Source organism: Artibeus jamaicensis, unplaced genomic scaffold, assembly GCF_021234435.1.
Source record: "Artibeus jamaicensis isolate MK-2021 breed Jamaican fruit bat unplaced genomic scaffold, CSHL_Jam_final contig_444, whole genome shotgun sequence".
NCBI classification, from domain to species: Eukaryota; Metazoa; Chordata; class Mammalia; order Chiroptera; family Phyllostomidae; genus Artibeus; species Artibeus jamaicensis.
Genome location: NW_026521831.1, coordinates 1,090,086 through 1,109,374, shown reverse-complemented (window position 1 = coordinate 1,109,374; position 19,289 = coordinate 1,090,086). Strand labels below are relative to the sequence as shown.

Here is a 19,289-nt window from a genome sequence, read left to right as displayed (position 1 = left end):
TCCCCTGATCCCTGGGGGACCGAGAGGTTTTCCCTCAGCACCTGACCCCGGGCTCCCGGCTGCGCTGCACAGGCTGCGGGCCGCCAAGGCGCGGCACCTCGCACTCCCGTTGTGCAGTCCGGCACCTGCCGTGGGGATGCTCAGTAAACACTGGGAGCAGCATGAACGGGAGGCTGTGCTGGGCTTCCTCGCCAATGCCGGGCGGCCGGCGGCAGGACTTTCACTCTGCCGGAGCGGGGACCTCGCCGCTGCTGTGTCCCGTTTCAGCTTCATCTGGGCCTCTGGCTGCTCCAAACCTACGCAGCACAGCCTCCAGACCGGCAGGCTGCCCGCTGCCCTGGAATTGGGGAGTGACGGGGGGCGGGGGCGGTGGAGGGAGGGACACAGAGTAGGTGGAGCATCCATCCCCGTGCGGGGAAAGCAGAAGGATGGAGACAGAGGCAGGCAGGGAGAAGGGCGGGGGCTGCTCCCACCAGACCTTCTCCGGAACGGAGGGGCGCTCCCCAGGGAGCAGGAAGGAAGCCCACTGCCCTGCTCCTGGGCCTGCTGGAGGAACCCGTAGGCCGGCTGCAGGGGTTGGGGTGCAGGGCAGGCCCTGGCCAACGGCTCTGAGCTGCGCCGTCAGGCACTGCCGGGACAGGCCCCTGGCTGACCCAGCAGGCTGTTGGCCGCTGAGGTGCTTGGAGGCCTTGGGATGTGCAGGCCGGTGTTTGCTTCCTGGGGCCCTGGTCTTCCAGGCTCCTGTGGAACCGACGACGGGTTTGCCGCCCCGAGGGGCGCAGCTGAGGCTCCCGCACGGGAGGCATCACCCCCGCAGTGTCTGCCTCAGGGGCGGGGCTCTCTGCTGGTTCCTAAAGCCAGGCGACCACCTCCGGGAAGCAGCAAGCAGACCCCGCCCCCAGCGCGATCCCCCGCGGCAGCACCTGTGACAGGAAGGCGGCCCCTCTCAGAGCCGAGGTGCAGATCGGGGGGCTGAAAGGCACTGAGGGCGTGCAGGGCGGCCCAGCCAACGTGGCGTCTCTAGGCTCAGAGTGCACGGGGGGGGGGGGGGGGGGGGGGTGGCGGCTCAGGCGGCCCGCGTGGCGGCTCCACTGCGCCCTTCCCAGGTTCGGGGGTCGTGGGTGCAGCGGATGAACTGGCCTTTCCCCCAGGACTCCAGACCCACTCCTGCCTCAGGGCTTGGGAAAAAGATTGCTTATTTTTAGAGAGAGGAGAAGGGAGGGAGAAAGAAAGGAGAGAAACATCCGTGTGTGAGAAAGACAGTGATTGGCTGCCTTTCCTACATGCCCCGACCTGGGACCAAACTTGCAACCCAGGCCTATGCTCTGATGGGGAATCGAACTTGTGACCCTTCGCTTTGAGGGCGAGGCGACGCCCAACCCACTGAGCCACATGGACCGGGGCCTGGGGACTTTTGCCCGGAGTGCTTATTTCCGGCTTTGCTCAGTGGGCTGCTTCCTATCTTTGAGGGTTCTGCCGACACGCCTGCCTCACAGTCCCCCCGCCCCCCGCTCCATCTGTCATATCATCTCACCCCCATTCTGTGTGGCCCTGGAAGCGCACGGGTCTTACTATCCCGGTGACCGACGTACCTTCGCTTTTATCACGGGGACCACTGCAGCTCAAGGCACATTTGTTGAGAGAATAGAAGGAGGTACTAAGGCCTAAGCAGAGTGGGGATGGAGAGCGGATGGGCTAAACCAACCTAAGGAAGCTCAGACGTTTGGCCACCCATCGGAAGAGGGCATAGGCATCTCAGGTTTCTGGCGTGGGGACAGTTCCAGAGCCCAGAGTGACAAGTGGAGAAAGGCTCGCGCGGCCTGCCGCTCCCTTCTGCGGAGCACCTTGGATGCGGCCGCCACGCCCGCCCCGCCCCGAGACGCTCCAGAGGAGCCGGTGTCGGCCAAACCGCAGGCTGGCTGAGTCACTGGGGGGGTTGTTTGACTGAGTCACCGCCCCTCCCGCAGCCCGGTAACTGCTGTGTCGCCGCAGAGATCCCCTTTTCAGCAGACCTTTGCATTTTTAAATGAAGGCCAAGTCACTGGACCTCCCTGTGGAAACCGCGCAGCAGCGCCTGTTTCCAGGTGTCCGCGCAAGGGCAGGGTGAACCGACAGCAGGTGTGGGCGACTTTTGTCGAGGGCGGCCCGTTGGAAAGCAAGTGGGGCTGGGGGACTAGCGAACGAACCCCCCCCGTGGTCAGCAATGCCACGGGGCCCTGCTCTGGGGACTCGTGCAGGCAGTTGGGGGGAGGGGTCCCAACGTGGTGGCAGACAAAGAGAGCCGCGCCCCGCGGGCTGAACCCACGCGTGTCTTCCTGGCTGGCTGCTGAGTCAGCCCGCGGAGCCGGCGGTGCCGCAGGATGGGGCCCGGGGCTCCCTGGCCGGGAAGCGCCGCCCTTCCCCGGGCTGGAGGTCGCGGCCCTGCGGCCAGGGGTGCGTAGGGGCGACGGCTGCCGCGGGGGGCAGCACGGGGCGGCACGGCGGCTCGGCCGGGCCCGCCAGCCTTCGGAGACGGGAGAGGGGCCCGGGATCGCCTGGCCCCTCAGGACGCTCCCTCTGCTTGCGGTGGAAGCCCCCCGGCAGTTTTGGGGAGACACGACAGCAGAAACCCGGGACCAGCGCGCGGCGCACCGCATGGGGCCTGACAGCCAGGTGACCGCGCCCCCTCCGCCCACCACGTCGGCGGGGTCGGTGACGTCACGCGGCGCGCGGCATTGTGGGGCGGGGCCGAGTCGGGGGAGGGGCGCCGAGACGCCATTTTCCGCGGCGGGGCTGGAGCCGGCGGGTCTTGGGGCGGCGGCTGTGAGGGAGCAGCGGGGACAGCGCGCGCGGACGGCGGAGGATGCTGCGGGGCGGTCGCGCCGGCGCTCCTCGCTCGTGATAGCGGCGCCGCTTCTGAGGCGGCCGAGGCGGCGTGTCCCGTGCTGTCCCGCGACGCGCACGCGCCCGCGGCCTCCCGAGCTGACAGCGCCAGCGCGCGGCCCGCGGGAGCAGCACGGTGAGTGCGCCGGCCCCAGCCTCACCCGCGTCCATTCCCTGCCCTTCCCGTCCCCGGTCGCCGCCGCACCCACGTCCCCTGCAGGTTCGTGTTTCTTCGTTCCCGCATCCCCGGCTTCACGTTCTCCTCTGGGCCCGGCTTCCCCAGCTCAGTCCCGCTGCGGGCGGGGGCGGCCGTTCCAGGAACAGCTGCGGCCGGGGGAGCAGCGCAGGGGGAGGCCGCCGCCCCCGGGAACGCGGCGCGCGGGGCGGGCGAAGCCGGGAGGGGCTCCCGGCTGCTTTGCTTTGTCCGATTCCTCCGTTTCCTTCCGGCCGCCGCCCTCTCCCGCGGCGCCGCCCAGGGCTCGCCCCTGTCGGGCTCGCCCCTGTCATGCTCGCGGGGGACGCGCGGCCGGGCGGGCGGGCAGCGCGCAGGGTCCCGCCCGCGGGGCCGCCGGAGCTCGCTGTCCTCGGAGATCCCTTTCTCATCCCTTTAGTAACCGGACTGGAGACCCGTCGCCCACAGCGCCCGCCACCGCTGGTGTGGCTCCTGCCCACAGCAGCCGCCCTGGAATGCAGGGCGGTCGGATTGGGTGCACCCTGTTCTTTAAAATCGTTAAAATAAAGCATCACAAGAGGGAAATCAGTGCCCGGTGGACTGGGTGGTTTTTTATAACGAGGTCTGGAGATCGGGTAATTTTGTGTCAGAAATTGTGTATTGTAGCTTATTGTTTTATTATTTAAACAACACATTCATACATGAAGCGTTTGATGAGGAGGACTTGCAAAACGACGTATTTAAAAAGTGTGAGAACCACGGAAAATCTGAGATACACCATTTAAAGTGCCGGGTAAAGCCAGTTGGTTTTGATTGTTTGCATTGTTTAATTCCAAGGCCTTTTGGCCCCCTTGCTTTTTCCCCAAGGCTAAAATTTTGTACAGCCATTGATCAGAATCATTAGCTCAAAATATATTGTAACAACCTCCTTAAATCTCATGATATTATCAGAGCTCTGGGTTGACCTCTTCCAGGAACTGGCCACAGCCGAGACTGGGAAAGTGGATTCATTGTTCCGTTGCGGAGTGTCTGCCAGACGCCAGCAGCACTGTGTTAACATTCTGGACTCGAGGGTCGGCCTCCTAAGAGCCGGTTTCCCGTCCTCTAGGGCACGACATCCTAGTGCAGCGGCCCGGAGCTGCTGCGGGCCGGAGGGCGCAGGGGGGCGCAGGCCTTGCTGGGGCCGGCTCCCTCAGCCGCTGGGCCGCGGCCCCTAAAAACACTGGATGCCGCATAGTGAGCGTGGAGAGATAGATGCTCAGGGGACTCGGACAGGGACGACTTGCAGTGAGATGGCGGGAGGAGGTGCCGCTGGGAGGGGCACGGCCTTAAATAAGTGACAGGTTCTAAAGCGGGTTCGTAGTGTTGAAAGTAGAAAAGCTTCCCGCATAGGCCTGCAAACTGTCTTTCAATAATTGTGTAAAAAAACCCTAGAGATAGAAACATCAAAAGTTGAATAAAATGTGGGATTTGTATAATCTGAAGACAAGTGGAGTATGATAAGATACCAGAACTTCATGTAGCAAAGTCATCAGTAATACCTAAGGAGAAGAACAGGAAGGTGGTTTTTTTTTTCCATTTTACTTTTATTGACACTATTACAGATGTACGGGGAAGTTTTAAGTGTCAAATTTTGGGCATAAAATAGATGTGATTTGCACATCAAGGTTGTGGAAATGTGGTTTGATAAACGTCTACGGAGAACCAGCTGGATGGCAGGTGATGTGCTGATGGCAGGTGGTGACGCAGAGATAAGAGCCCCTGGCTGTCCCGCAGCAGCTCCCGGTCTGGGCAGGGGGAAGACAGGAAACGGAGCCCTGGTGGATTGGGGTGACCCCTGCCTGGGGTCCTGAGGAGGTGACTCCCAGTGGGGGGTGCTGGAGGCAGCTGCAGGTTCTGGAGGACCTAAGGCCTCAGGGGCTGCAGTGAGGGGAGTGTCGGGGTGGGTGAGATGGTCCAATGAAATCAGGACTGGCTTGAGCAAGGTGCCTGCGGGGGAGGGGGGGTTGCTTTAGTCCCCAGTGTAGGACGGAAGCTTGGAGGATGCAGGGAGTGAGTTGACACTTTAGAAGGAGTTTCAGGTCGTGTGGCAGGTGCATTGAGCTGAGCTAAGACTAGTTAGGAAGCCATTAATCCCCGGTGGGGATGGAGAGCTTCTGAGTTAGGGCAGTGCTGGGAGGAGGCCAAGAGCAGATGGGTCAGAGTGGCCTTGGTTTGGGTGGAGTAGACTGGGTGAGGGTGGGGCTGCACTGGCAGCCGGCAGCGTGCACTGCGGGGCAGCCGTCAGCGGGACCAGCCACCCCTCTGCTCCGTGCTGGCCCGTGTCTGTGAGTGCCCTGCCCTCCACTGCCCTCCCCTTCCTCCTCGCCCTCTCCGAGAGGCGCCTCTCCCTGGATACAAAAGTCTTCTCGTGTTGTCTCTTTCGACTCTGCTGTGCAGTCTACTTAATATTTTTTTCCTTAGTTGCTATCTGTCCCTCCACTTCCCTCCCTCATCGCCCTGAGGGTGGGGTTTGTACCTTCTGTGTCCACTGTCTGCCCGGCAGGGGAAGCACCTAGTGCCCATTTATTGCAGGACGCTCCTAGAGCGTCTCCCTTGGCTGGCCGGCCGATTGCTACCTTGGGTGACGTGCTGGCTGGTGAGGAGGGGGGAGACTTGGAGCCTGACTCTGGGGGTTCCGTCCGAGGTGTTGATGGGTGGCCAGGTGTGGAGCACTTGGAGATTCAGGGCTGAAGGTAAAGATCTGAGAGACCTCCTGTGGAAAGCCAGCCACGTGTCCCCGGAGACCGCTGTGGCCCTGAAGGGCAGGAGCGAGCCTTGGGCAGAGGGAAGGGCAGGTCAGTGTCAAACTGGCAGAGAGGTCGGGGAGAGCTGGGCGGAGAGCCTGTTGGATTTGGCGTCTCCCAGGTTACTAATGACCTTAGAGCCTCCTCCGGAGGCACCCTTGTGTCCTGCCTTGTAGAAGGCAGAAGGTTGGTGGGCTCTCCAGGTGAAGATGAACTGCGTTTTATTTAACCAGCTTTTGGGGGGTAGTGAAAGCAGTTTGGAGCTATGCTTCTGCACATGCTCAGTGCGCTGCCTGTGCTTCAGTAGTAAAGCAGACGAGTGTGTGTCAGTGAGCACATGCTTAAAGTGAGTTAAGTACATGTGTAAGCAGAGGCTATGACTTCGGTTCTAAAATGTCCAGTCACCCTGTGTAGTGCTGGACCCTCCCCTGACAGACGGCGCGGTGTGGGAGTTGATGCCCAGCCTCTGGAGTTCACTGTGCCCCCAGGTCACTGCCGAGACCTGGCACAGCGAGGCTGGCACTGTGCCCAGTACAATTGGTGCTGCAGCCGCCTGCATCCCACTGTCGAGGGAAGTTCGGGGTCGAGAAGGCAAGGCACTTAGACCAGAGGTGCCGTGGGGCGTGAGGCCGGCCCGACTCCAGTCGGTTTGCTGGCAGGTCTGAGCTTGGAGCCGCTACACTCAGTCCTCGGGCTGCTCCCACCGGGAGGCCCTTGTTCCGGCCCTGCAGTGGCAAAGCCCAGGTGACGTGGGTCTTGCCCTGACTCCCTGCAGTCGCTGGCCTCTGTGGAGCGTCCCGGGTGCCTTCTTAGCCAGGCTGAGTTTCCGTTCCTCATGGAGCCTGGATAGAACAGGTGCTTAGTATTGAGTTTTTCTTCCTTTTTTAGAGGTTTTATTTATTTATTTTTAGAGAGAGGGGAGAGGAATGAGAGGGAGAGAAACATCAATGTGCAATTGCCTCTTGTGCGCCCCCTACTGGGGACCTGGCTAAGGCACATGCCCTGACCAGGAATCGAACTGCTGACCCTTCAGGTCCTGGGACAACGCCCAACCCACTGAGCCACACCGGTGGGGGCTGGTTCTTTATTCTTATGGTGAATACAGGCAGCGTGTTTCCTCTCAAATTCACTTATTCCACCTGTTGCCAAAGGGTTAGTAGTGTTGACCAGATGGGGAAAATACATTCAGATAACCTCTGATCCTTTTAAATTGAGGTAAAAACACAACATTTGCTGTGGTAGCCATTTTCGAGTGCACAGTTCACTGGTCTTAAGCACATCGCACTTGTGCGGCAGGGCCCTCAGACTTTCTCATGCAGCACAGCTGAGACTCTGCGCCCGTTACACAGCAGCTCCCGTGCCCCACTCCTGGCAGCACCACTCTGCCTTCTGTCCCTGCAAATTGGGAAAGGAGCCCCCACACAGCTATCAATCTAAAAAATGAGTTTAGGCCCTGGCTGGTGTGGCTCAGTGCACTGAGCGCCGGCCTGTGAACCAAAAGGTCCCCAGTTCGATTCCTAGTCAGGGCACATGCCTGGGTTGTGGGCCAGGTCCCCAGTAGGGGTCGCACAAGAGGCAACCACACATTGATGTTTCCCTCTCTCCTTCTCTTCCCTTCTCTCTAAAAATACATAAATTAAATATTTTTTAAAAATTTTAAGAACAGTTCTAAAGCTGTTTTGGTGTGATATTTACATCAGTTTTCTGTTTATAACGTTACTCCAAACAGTGGTTTAGAACAATCACCTGTCTTCCAGTGTCCGTAGGTGAGTGGTAGGTGAGGGGGTGCCGTGTGGCCTGTCCGGACCCTGGGGAGCTCAGGGTTCGCATGCCACTGTCATGTGGGCTGTGAGGGGCATTTCTCCTCCAGAGCTGGAGGGAGCAAAATTCAGGTCTTTTTTTTTTTTTTTTTTAAAGATTTTATCTATTTATTTAGAGAGGGGAAGGGAGGGACAAAGACAGGGAGAGAAACACCAATCAGGTGCATCTCATGTGCCCCCTACTGGGGACCTGGCCTGTAACCCAGGCATGTGCCCTGACTGGGCGTCCAACCAGTGGCCGGACTCAGCCCCCTGAGCCACACCAGCCAGGTTGTGGGACTGGTGTTCTGGACCCCTTGCCGCCTTGCTGTCCGCCTGCTCTGGGTTCTGAGCGGTGGCCGCCCCCATCTCCTGAGCCCTGTTCCTCCCCCTCTGAGCCTCTGACTTCTAGACCCGGGTGTGCAGGGCTCCCGTGACCAGGCCTGGCCCAGTGGGGTCCCTGTCCTGAAGGTCACTGATCTGGGGCTATCATCACACCCGCAGAACCCCTGGACTGCAGCTCCGAGATTGGCGTTGCTCGAATCACTGGGAGAAGGTGAGGGTGTCCCAGGGGCCAGGGGCCTTGGAGGGGGCGTCTTGCTCTGCCTGTCGCAGCTCAACTCAGGTGTTCTCAAAACAAGAGCTTTCGTCACCATCTGTCAGTTAGTGCTAGGGTGAAAGTTTCTGAGCACATACAGCATGGAATGGTAGGGAAATCTGCGTTGAAAAAACTGATGTGTAATTTGCATACAGTGAAGTAGTAAGATTTTAAATATACTGTTTTTTTCATTTTTTTAACAACAAAATTTAAAAGATTTTACTTATTTATCTTTAGAGGGGAAGGGAAGGAGAGAGAAATATCGATATGTGGTTGCCTCTTGTGAGTCCCCTGCTGGGAACTGGCCTGCAACCCAGGCATGTGCCCTGACTGGGAATCGAACCGCGACCCTTTGGTTCACAGGCCTGTACTCAATCCACTGAGCTACACCAGCCAGGGCCATTTTTTAACAAATTTTATTTATTGATTTTAGAGAGGAAGGAAGAAAGAAACTGATTTCTGGTTCCACTTATTTATGCGTTCCTCAGTTGATTCTTGTATGTGCCCTGACTGGGGATTGAACCTGCATCCCTGGCAGATTGGGACACGGTTCTAACCAACGGAGCCAGAGGAAGGGCTGTTCGTCCAGTTTTGAGGAAGGCCTATCAAAGCAGCCCGGAAAGCTGTTTCCTGCCCCTCGCCAGGCATCTGTCATCTCCCTCAGGCGACACTGTTCTGGTCTCTGGCCGCAGGTCCCTTCTACTTGGGCTGGAGCTTCAGTGAACGAGACTAAAGGAGTCCGTGCCCCAGCTCTGATCACTGTGCACAGCACTGGAAATCGCCACATTGTCTTGCGCGCCTGTGGCGTTTGTCCCTTCTCATTCTCGAACAGGGTCTGCTGTATGGGCAGCCGCTTTTCTCCAGAGGCGCTTCTGGGGGGCGGGGGCTCTCGTTCTCATCCAAGCTGCGTGGGGGCCAAGTTCCTAGCAGTGCAAGGCCAGCGTGTAAGACCCTGTGCTGTTGCGTGGTGGTTGTGCACGTTTACACTCCCAGCAGCGTGAGCATGTGTCCGTGCACTCCGCTCCTCTCCTGTTCTCGGGCTGTGCGTGCCCCCTGGCACGTCTGCAAGGTTTCCCTGGCACCACCCGGCCGAAAGCTCCCTCAGGCGCCCGTGCCCCTCCGCGGACCTGCGTCTCTGGGCCGTCTGTCCAGAGTGTTCTGCCCGTTTGAATGCTGGGCTCCCTGGCCTTTCCCACTGAGTGCTGGTCTTTTGCTGGATACATAGGCTGCAAATAAATGTTTGTTCCCAATCTCTGGTTTAACTATCTTTAGAGGGTACCTTTTAAAAATTTTTTAAAGGAAATCAGAGGATTTATTCATTTAATCAAAGCTTGTCCCATCTTCTCCTTTATTTTTTCTTTTCTGTTGTGTGTTTTACTGAATTTGGTCGATAAGAAGCTACCAGTGTCAGGTGCGCGGGTCTATGATGCGCTGTCTGCGTGGTGGGTGGGCACCGAGGCTCCTTCCTCGACCTTCTGTCCCCTCCGCCCCTCACCCAGTAGTTTCCAGCTTTGATGAAGTTCAGTCTAGCGATCCTTTTCTTTCATGGTTTCTGTTTTCTACTGCCCTTTCTGTTCACGTTTTTAGATAATTCAAACGTGTCCTCTCGGGAGAACTCGTGATTCGGAGAAATGTGGGCATGTGAGTGAGGGTGTGCCCCTCCCCCGCCTCTGCGGGGAGAGCGAGGGTGTGCAGAAGGGCTCCTGTCCTTGCCCTTCTGCAGTCAGTGCCGTGGTCACCACCTTCCTACGGAAGTGTGGTCCTGGGCGGCCTGGGGTGCTCTGCTGACGCTGTCCGTGCGGAAGTAGATACGCTCTTCCGACCGCAGAGTGAGCAGTGGTCTGACTTGTGCTCTTCGCTTCAGGCTTCGTCGCAACGCCCTGAGTGCTTCCTCTTAGTCAACCGAGGACTTGTACCAGAGACACCGCGTCGCCGGGCTTGTTCCACCCTGTGTTCGGGAGAAGCATGTGTGTGCGTGTTTGCATGCACACCCTTCCCTGTAGTCTCTCCTGTTTCAAACCTGCACCTGAAAAGCTGGGCCCGTGGCCTCGGAAACTGTAGGACCTTGGGGCCCTGCCCAGCCGTGGCTGGCACGGGGACTTCCTGGGGTGCGTGCGCACCTCAGAGCAGGTGGTCTGGGCAGGTACAATGGAGGCAGAGGACCTGCAGACCCAGAGGAGCTGACTTCAAAGCAGAATTGTGCAGGGTCTCCTGGGCAGGGCGTAGGGGGGCCCATTGCTGGCAGCCTCTGTCCCCTGGCTCTGCGCTGCAATCTGCAGGGGACTTGCAGGGAGCGTGGGATGGGCAAAGCCCGGCTTTTATTTGACCCTGGGCTTGCAGTTTCCGATGGAAACTGATTCAGAGTGGAGGCTGGAATTACGGAGTCTTCGTTCTAACACATTCACTTTATGTGTTTCTCTGACTTTTATTAGGCCAGCATGATTTGTTCATTCATTTCTTTTTTTTGTTTGATTCCATCTGTATTGTGTTTTTCCAATTACCATTTGGTTTCCTGTGCCCCTCCCTGTTCACTCATTTCAGGGAACTTCTGAGCGGAGGAGAGGAGGGGCTTAGAGCAGACTAGTGAAGCAGTGAGTCTTGGCCCTCCTTCCCCAAGGGCAGCTCTGGGTGGTCCCTCTCTGTGGGGCTCCCGCCCAGAGGGAGGAGCCACGCCCAGAGGGAGGAGTCACGGGGAGCCTGGCCTCCCAGAGTGGCCAGGGCTTCTCAGTTGGAGAAGGTAGGCAGGGTGCAGCCGGGCAGCAGAGACTTCACGTGGTGCTGTGGCGCTCTGCTCCGGAAATAAAAGATCTGACTGATTGGAACTCCAGAGTGTGTGATATTTGTACCTTTATCCAAAGATGTCACGGTTTGAGACAGATCAAGACTCTCCAGGGGGAGACTGTTTGGGTTTTGGTCAAATACGAATCTTCACTTTGTTCTGTAGACAGGGGTTGGGGGTGGGGGGTGTCTCCCCTTCTCCCCACTGCTTGCCCTGTCCTGCCCCCACCGCAACAAAAACCAGCATCTCCTGAAAATCCAGGAATCACTGTTTTTATTTCTATTGATCTGAGAGAGAGGGAAACATGGACTTGCCGGTCCACGGACCGACGTGCTCCCTGGCTGCCCTGCGAGCACCGGCCCAGCCTGCTGAGCTGGCACAGGGCAGGGTCACCGCCGTCCCCTCTCCTCAGGCAAGTGGTGTTTCCCTTTGGTTCTTCACTGTGTAACTTCTGTTCTGAAATTTCAGAACCAAAAAATATGTACAATTTTGCTATTAATATTTCCACTGTTTGCTTTTTAGTTATAGTAGTTTAGTTGAAATATATTAATGTATTTGGTTATTTCCAAGTTCGTTGAAGAAGGCTTGACGCCCTGGCTGGTGTGGCTCAGTGGATTGGGCTCTGGCCTGTGAACCAAAGGGTTGCCGGTTCAATTCCCAGTCAGGGCACATGTCTGGGTTTCAGGCCAGGCCACCAGTAGGGGGCGCATGAGAGGCAACCACACATAGATGTTCCTCTCTTCTCTGTCTCCCTCCCTTCCCCTCTCTAAGAATAAACTCTTTAAAAATATTCTGTATATGTTTTACTGAGATACGATTCACGTGTGAAAAAAATGACAGCGCTGTGCGAGCTTCTAGTCCTCGAGCATTTCCATCAACTGAAAACGGAACCTCTGCCCTTCAGCCGCCCTTCCCCTTCCCCCCGTCCCTCGGCAGCTGCTCACCTGCTTGCTGTTTCTGCGGACCCTCGTGTGAGTGGAGTTATGCGCTGTGTGGCTCCATTGAGGTCCACGGCGCCGGCCACGTTGCGGCAGGGTCTGCATCTCCTTCCTTTTCACCCCACACGGTGCACCCCAGCGTGGGGCTGCCCCGCCTTGTTTGCCCGTCTGTCAGCTGGACGGCTTCCGGGTGTTCCTTCACGTGGCCGTTCCGGTAACACCAGGGTACTGGTGGGCGCGCTGACCTTCACCGCCGTTTCATTTTGGGGACTTTTAGTAAGTTTAAAGAAATACATTTTATTAATTATGCTATTGCAGTTGTCCCAATTTTCCCCCCTTTGCCCCCCTCCGCCCAGTACCCCCCTTCCCTCCAGCAGTCCCCCCCGCCCGGTTCGTGGCCACGCGTCGTACATTAGTCCTTCGCCTTCTCCATTTCCTGTACTGTTCTTAACCTCTCCCTGTCTATTTTCTACCTGCCATTTATGCTCCTTATTCCCTGTACCTTTTCTGCCATTCTCCCTCCTCCCCTTCTCCACTGATAACCGCCCGTGTGATCTCCATTTCTGTGGTTCTGTTCCTGTTCTAGTTGTTTGTTTTTGTTTAGGTTTGGTTGTTAATAAGTGTTGAGTTTGTTGTCATTTTACTGTTCATATTTTTGATCTTTTAACCCTTTAACATTTCATATAATAAGGGTTGGGTGATGATGAACTCCTTTAACTTGACCTTACCTGGGAAGCACTTTATCTGCCCTTCCATTCTAAATGATGGCTTTGCTGGATAGATCAATCTTGGGTGTAGGTTCTTGCCTTTCATGACTTGGAATACTTCTTTCCAGCCTCTTCTTGCCTGCAAGGTTTCTTTTGAGAAATCAACTGACAGTCTTATGAGAACTCCTTTACTGGTAACTGTCCCCTTTTCTTTTGCTGTTTTAAGATTCTCTCCTGACTTCCGCCAAGATGGAGGCGTAGGTGGAAACACCTGGTGTCCACGCACAACCAAATCTAAAAACAAAGTTTTAACAATAATAAACACAACCAAACCACACAGAAAATCGACAATACGGAGTCCGAAGACAACGAAATGCTCGGCTAAACCAGTAAGAGGAGCGAAGCCAGCAGCGGAGCAGGTTGGCAAAAAAAGATCCCTGACCGGGTGGTGCGTGAGCAGCCGAAGGCGCAGATCCCAGGTGCCGGCTAGCTACGGCGGACACAGGGAAGAGGCGTGGCTGGCTGGCTGCGGTCGGGGGAGTATTTGCGAGCAGATAAACCAGTGAAGAGGCGAGCATTGAGACCGCACAGCGCTGGGCAGCAGGCTCGCACATTTCCACTGGGATAAACAGGCCAGGGCAGTGAGATGGACTTGCCAGCAGAGAGGACCGCCATTGCTCCCTCTCTGACCCCGCCCCCACATACAGCATCACAAACCAGCGACCTGAGTGGCCCTGCCCTGGTAAACAACTAAGGCTCCCCTCCTCATACTTACCCGGCACGAACAGACCAAAAATGGATCAAGAACAATTCAGAGCCCCAGAGCCAATAAATCTAAGTGATGAAGAAATAGCCAATCTTTCAGATGCACAGTTCAAAACACTGGTGATCAGGATCCTCACAGAACTGGTTGATTTTAGTCACAAATTAGAGAAACATATGAAAGCTAAACTAGTTGAAATGAATGGTAATGCACAGGAAACCAACAGTAATGGAAAGGAGACTGGGACTGAAATCAAGGGAGTAGACCAGAAGGAAGGAAAAAATGACCAAACAGAAAAGAATGAAGAAACAAGAATTCAAAAAAATGAGGAGAGGCTTAGGAACCTCCAGGACATCTTTAAACGTTCCAACATCTGAATTATAGGGGTACCAGAAGGGGAAGAGGAACAGTCACGAGTGGAAACCTTATTTGAACAAATAATAAAGGAGAACTTCCCTATTCTGGCAAAGGAAATAGACTTCCAGGAAATGCAGGAAGCTCAGAGAGTCCCAAAGAAGTTGGACCCAAGAAGAAACACACCAAGGCACATCATCATTACATTAGCCAAGATTAAAATGAAGGAGAGAATCCTAGAAGCAGCAAGAGATAAGGGGACTGTCACCTACAAAGGAGTTCCCATCAGACTGTCAGCTGATTTCTCAAAAGAGACCTTCCAGGCAAGAAGGGGCTGGAAAGAGGTATTCCAAGTCATGAAAACCAAAGACCTACAACCAAGATTGCTCTATCCAGCAAAGCTTTCATTTAGAATGGAAGGACAGATAAAGTGCTTCTCAGATAAGACCAAATTCAAGGAGTTCATCATCACCAAGCCCTTATTATATGAAATGTTAAAGGGACTTACCTAAGAAAAAGAAGATAAAAAAAGATGAGCAGTGAAAGGACAGCAAACTCACAGTTATCAACAACCACACCTAAAACAAAAGCAAACTAAGAGGACAGCTAGATCAGGAGTGAACCATAGAAATGAAGATCCCGTGGAGGATTAGCAACAGGGAAGTGGGAGAAGGAGAAGGGGGGAGAAGGTACAGAAAATAAGTAGCACAGACAGTAGATAGAAAATAGATAGGGGGGAGGGTAAGAATAGTAGGGGAAATACAGAATCTAAAGAACTTGAGACACATGTTCATGAACTAAAGAGGGGGAAATGGTGGGGGAGGGGTGTGCAGGGTGGAGGGGAAAGGAGGGGGGAATAGAACAAATGTAATGGCATAATCAATTAAAAAATGTTAAAAAGATTCCTCTTTTTTTAAAAAAATATTTTATTTATTTATTTTTATAGAGAGGGAATGGGAAGGAGAAAGAGTGGGAGAGAAACATCAGTGTGTGGTTCCCTCTCATATGCCCCCGACTGGGGACCTGGCCTGCAACCCAGGCATGTGCCCTGACTGGGAACCGAACCAGTGACCCTTTGCTTTACAGGCCCGTGCTTAATCCACTGAGCCACACCAGCCAGGGCTCTCTCCTTATCTTGAATCTTGGCTAATGTAATTCTGATGTGCCTTGGTGTGTGCTTCCTTGGGTCCAACTTGTTTGGGACTCTCTGAGCTTCCTGGACTTCCTGTAAGTCTATTTTTTTTGCCAGGTTGGGGAAGTTTTCATTTGGTATTTGTTCAAATAAGTTTTCAGTTTTCTGATCTTGTTCTTCTCCCTCTGGCTCCCCTATGATTCGGATGTTGAAACGTTTAAAGTTGTCCCAGAGGTTCCTAAGCCTCTCCTCATTTTTTGAATTCTTCTTTCTTCTTGTTGTTATGATTGCTTTTTTCTTCCTTATGTTCCAAATCGTTGATTTGAATTCCGGCTTTTTCTCCCATACAATTGGTTCCCTGTAGATTTTTCTTCATTTCCCTTACTGTAACTTTTATTCCTTCCTCTATGCTGTTGCTGTGCACAGTGAGTTCTGTGAACATCCTGATGGCCAGTGTTCTGAACTCTGCAACTGATAGGTGCTTATCTCCATTTTGTTTTGTTCTTTTCCTGGAGTTCTGTTCTGTTCATTTGGGCCATGTTTCTTTGTGTCCTGAATTCAGCAGCCTCCCTCTGTTTGCTTTGCGTATTGGGTAGAGTTGCTTTGATTCCCTGTCTGGCACCCCTACGTTGTGTGGGGTGGGGCAACCCGCTTCACCAGCCTTGTGGCTCCAAGTGGGCCCACCACTGCAGACAGCCTGGTGAGGGCCACCGCTGTCTCTCTGGTGAACTGTGAGGGGCTCAGGGTGTGTGGGGGCGTGGTTACTGACTCCTGTTTCTGTCCTGGGGAAGGGAGCAGGGGGACACCAGCGGAGCAGGCTCTTTTGTGAGTTCCTAACCTGCGCTGCGGCCACACCCCTTGGTTTTTGTCCCTGTGGGTGCACGTGCACTGTCTGATCTTTCTCATGGTTATACTTGGCTTTGTCTGATCTTTCTCGTGGTTACACTTGGGTTGTGGGTTTTGGGAGGAAGACAGCCGGGCCCCGTTTTGGTTTCTAAAACCATTCTACCATTAAAGAGACCAGGGCTCCTGGAGTTCATGGTGACACTGGCCAGGCCTGGGCAAGGAGAAGCCAGAAAGAGCCTGGAGCTTTTTGTGCTAGAAAGTAAGGACGGTGGTGGGAGGGGGGGAGGAATATGGATCTGTAGTTCCGCTTGCTCATGCACTCACTGGTCGACCCCTGTATGTGCCCCGACCAGGATCGACCCCACAGCCTTGGTGCGTTGGGACAGCGCTCTAGGCAGTTGAGCTGCCTGGCCGGGGCCTTAAGCAGCTCTTATGTTGGATGTGTGCATCCCGGTAACATTTCCATTTGTTGTTCTCGTCCCTGTGACTGTGGTTCCAGAGTTCTTAAGGACCTGAAATGGGTTTCTTTAAACTCATTTGACTAATCGAAACATGCCCTCAAAGTGATGGTCTTTCTCATTTTGCTTTGATTTTTTTTCTGCACTGAAGGCCTTCTTTGGTTTTCCCACTGCTATTTAACCCTTCTGCCCCTCCCCCTTCTCCCCTTTCTAAAACAGGACTGCCCGCCCGCTGGCGTGGCTCAGTGGCCTGCAAACCAAAGGGTCGTCACTTGGATTCCCAGTCAGGGCACAGGCCTGGGTTGCGGGCCAGGTCCCCAGTAGGGGGCACAAGAGAGGCAACCACACATGGATATTTCTCTCCCTCTCTTTCTCCCTCCCTTCCCCTCTGTCTAAAAATAAATAAGTAAAATCTTTTTTTTTAAAGATTTTATTTATGTATGTTTAGAGGGGAAGGGAAGGAGAGAGGGAGAGAAACATCAATATATGGTTGCCTCTCGTGTCCCCTGCTGGGGACCTGGCCCGCAACCCAGGCCTGTGCCCTGACTGGGAATCGAACTGCAATCCTCTGGTTTGCAGGCCTGTGCTCAGTCCAGTGAGCTACACCAGCCAGGGCATATGTAAAATCTTTACAAAGGAAAAAGAAGAGCTGCCCTTTCTTCCCTTCCTCTCAGCCACCACTGTCACCATACAACTGACACTGACCTTCGTTGTGCCTGGACAGGACTTCCTCTCATGTAGCTGTGACTTAGGCCTGTTCGTGCCCCGAGAGCTTTGCTTTTCCAGGCTGGTTCGAGTGATGAAGTTGCTGTCATTTCTTATTTGGTCTGGGGACTCGGCTTTCCTTGGCCCCGGTTGGTGTCACTGGGAGAGACTCCGAGGAGCTGCTGACTGGGCCTTCGACTTTCTCAGGAGAGGCTTGGGGATCGAGTGCCAAGACAAGGTGCCTGTGGCTTTGCCACCGAGGCCCCCTGGCCTTCCCCGATCGTGTCCCGCCCTCTGACCTTACCCCCGAGTGCAGGTGTCCTGTGCCCTTCCCCCCTCTCCTCTAGTCTTGTCACTGTGCCAGGCCCCCCCCCCCACGACAAGGCACAGTTGCTCAGAAGCCATGGGCACTCACCGCTTCCACCTCGGCCCCTGTTGCCCCCTCGGCTGTGTCCCCCTGCAGGGGCGGTGTCTGCTGTCCCCCAGTGGGGAGGCCCTGTGCCGTAAGCACCTGGTGCACATAGTATCTTAGCCTTGTCCTGCTGGCCTGCGTGTCCCAGACCAGGAGACTGTCCTGTCTGCTTTGGGGGAGGAAAGGCTCGAGGCGGTGTCCCTGGGTCTGCTGTGTGGGGGTGCTCTGCCAGTAGAGGGGAGAAGGGGGCCTGCGGTGTCACGTCCTCCCTTCCCTGGGACCCTGGCCCTGAGCCCCTCCTCTCCAGCAGGGGCTGGTGGCCGTGCTCGGTCCACCGCTGGAACCTCCTGGTGCCGAGTCCTGCTCCCTGGGCACTGGTCCTCTAGTTGGTGCCTGTGTGTTTAGCAGGGGCAGCGTGACAGTCACAGTGTCATGTGGAGTAGGACACACGGGGCCCTGCTCTCCTGTCTGTGCAGCTCGGGGCGTCTATGCGTGTCGCCCCTCTCCTGCAGAGTTCAGCTGCCCTGGTCCTCCCCCTGCGCCTCAGTCTGTCCCTGCTGCCCCTCAGTCTGTCCCTGCGCTCCTGTGCTGTCTTCTCCTGGGACCCGTCTCTGGGCATTGTTGTAAAGAGGCCACAAAGAGTTCACTGTCCCTCCTGCGTGTCACCCAGGAAAGCCACGGCCTGCAGACGTTCAGAGACAGCTCTGTTCACGGAGGCTGTGTTTTGGAAATGCCGTTTGGATGTTTTGTTGCTTTTAATCTTTGACGTTAATTTCAGTTGCTGTCATTCTTTCCAAAAAGCAGTTCGGACCTAAGCCAGAGAAGTGATTAAGTTGGCCCGTGCAGGAAAACCAGAAATGGTGTGGGAGACAGTCTGCCAGGGCAGGGAGGCAGACACGCGCGGTCATCTGCCTGCTCCCAGCAGCTCGGAGGGCTCACCTGCGTGCGCGGGCACGGCGAGAGCGGGCCTCGCGGCAAGGTGCCTGATGTTTTCTTGTTGCAGGATGCACGACAACATGTCCACCATGGTGTGCGCAAAGGAGGACAGGTTGGAGAAGCTGACGCAGGACGAGATCATTTCCAAGACAAAGCAAGTGATCCAGGGGTTGGAGGCTCTGAAGAACGAGCACAACTCCATCTTGCAAAGTTTGCTGGAGACACTGAAGTGTCTGAAGAAAGATGAGGAGAGCAACCTGGTGGAGGAGAAGTCGAGCATGATCCGGAAGTCCCTGGAGATGCTGGAGCTCGGCCTGAGCGAGGCACAGGTGGGAGGGCGGGGCGGTCTGGGACCAGACACAGTGGCTCTGGCAGCAGAGACCAGGCACAGCTGACCGTGGGTAGGCTGTCCCAGGTGGGCGCCTCCTGGACTGAGACAGGGCGCTAGCCGCAGCCACGTCACCTCATCCTGGGACGGAAGGGACAGGAAGGGCGTGCAGGCCTCCTTCCTTCACTTCCTGCCCCTGTGCGTAGCTCTCTGCTTACACTGCTTGGGGCAGAACTTGGTTGCACGGCCCCACCTAGCGTGGGGAGACTGGGCCGTGCCACCCTACCCACTGAGGGTGCTGTGTTCTGGAGCCCGAGGGAGGCCAGAGAGCCCGTGTCGGCTGGGGCTCTCCGCGCGCCCCAGCCAGGCTGCGGTGTGGATTCCACCGAGCCTCTGCTTCCATCAGGCCGACCAGGAGGCCGAGCCTGGACACGTCTAGGTGTCCCCCTTGCCCTGTGTGTTTGGGTTCTGCCAACATATTTTAGGTAAAATCAAACACGCCAAACATTGGCTCTTTTCCTCCTTAGTTCTCTCTCTGTGAGTGAGGGAGCGAAGCGGCAGTGGGCTGCGCCATCCGCTCCTGCCTTAGGGAGGAGCCCCGTCGGCACCAGAGCGGCCGCACTGCACAACCCTGTGCCTCGCCGCACACCCGCTGCTGCGCACGTCCTGTCGTGGAGAAGCAGTAGGGGCGGGAGCATCCTCTTCTGTCTCCCA

The 19,289-nt window shown here is 55.8% G+C and overlaps 1 protein-coding gene across 18 annotated transcripts in view; it reads left to right on the top strand.

The window, feature by feature from the left end:
* Positions 1–2,744: 2,744 nt before the first annotated feature.
* Positions 2,745–19,289, top strand: part of KLC1 (kinesin light chain 1) — a 42,834-nt gene continuing 26,289 nt past the window's right edge. For 9 of the 18 annotated variants that reach the window (XM_053666053.1, XM_053666058.1, XM_053666057.1 and 6 more), the window contains exons 1-2: positions 2,745–2,998; positions 18,315–18,576. In XM_053666053.1, the coding sequence (XP_053522028.1) occupies positions 18,316–18,576 (261 nt within the window). In that variant the 5' untranslated portion in view covers positions 2,745–2,998; position 18,315. Of the gene's footprint in view, positions 3,083–18,314; positions 18,577–19,289 lie in introns of all 18 variants that reach the window. The other 9 variants (XM_053666056.1, XM_053666062.1, XM_053666061.1 and 6 more) reach the window with 3 other exon arrangements.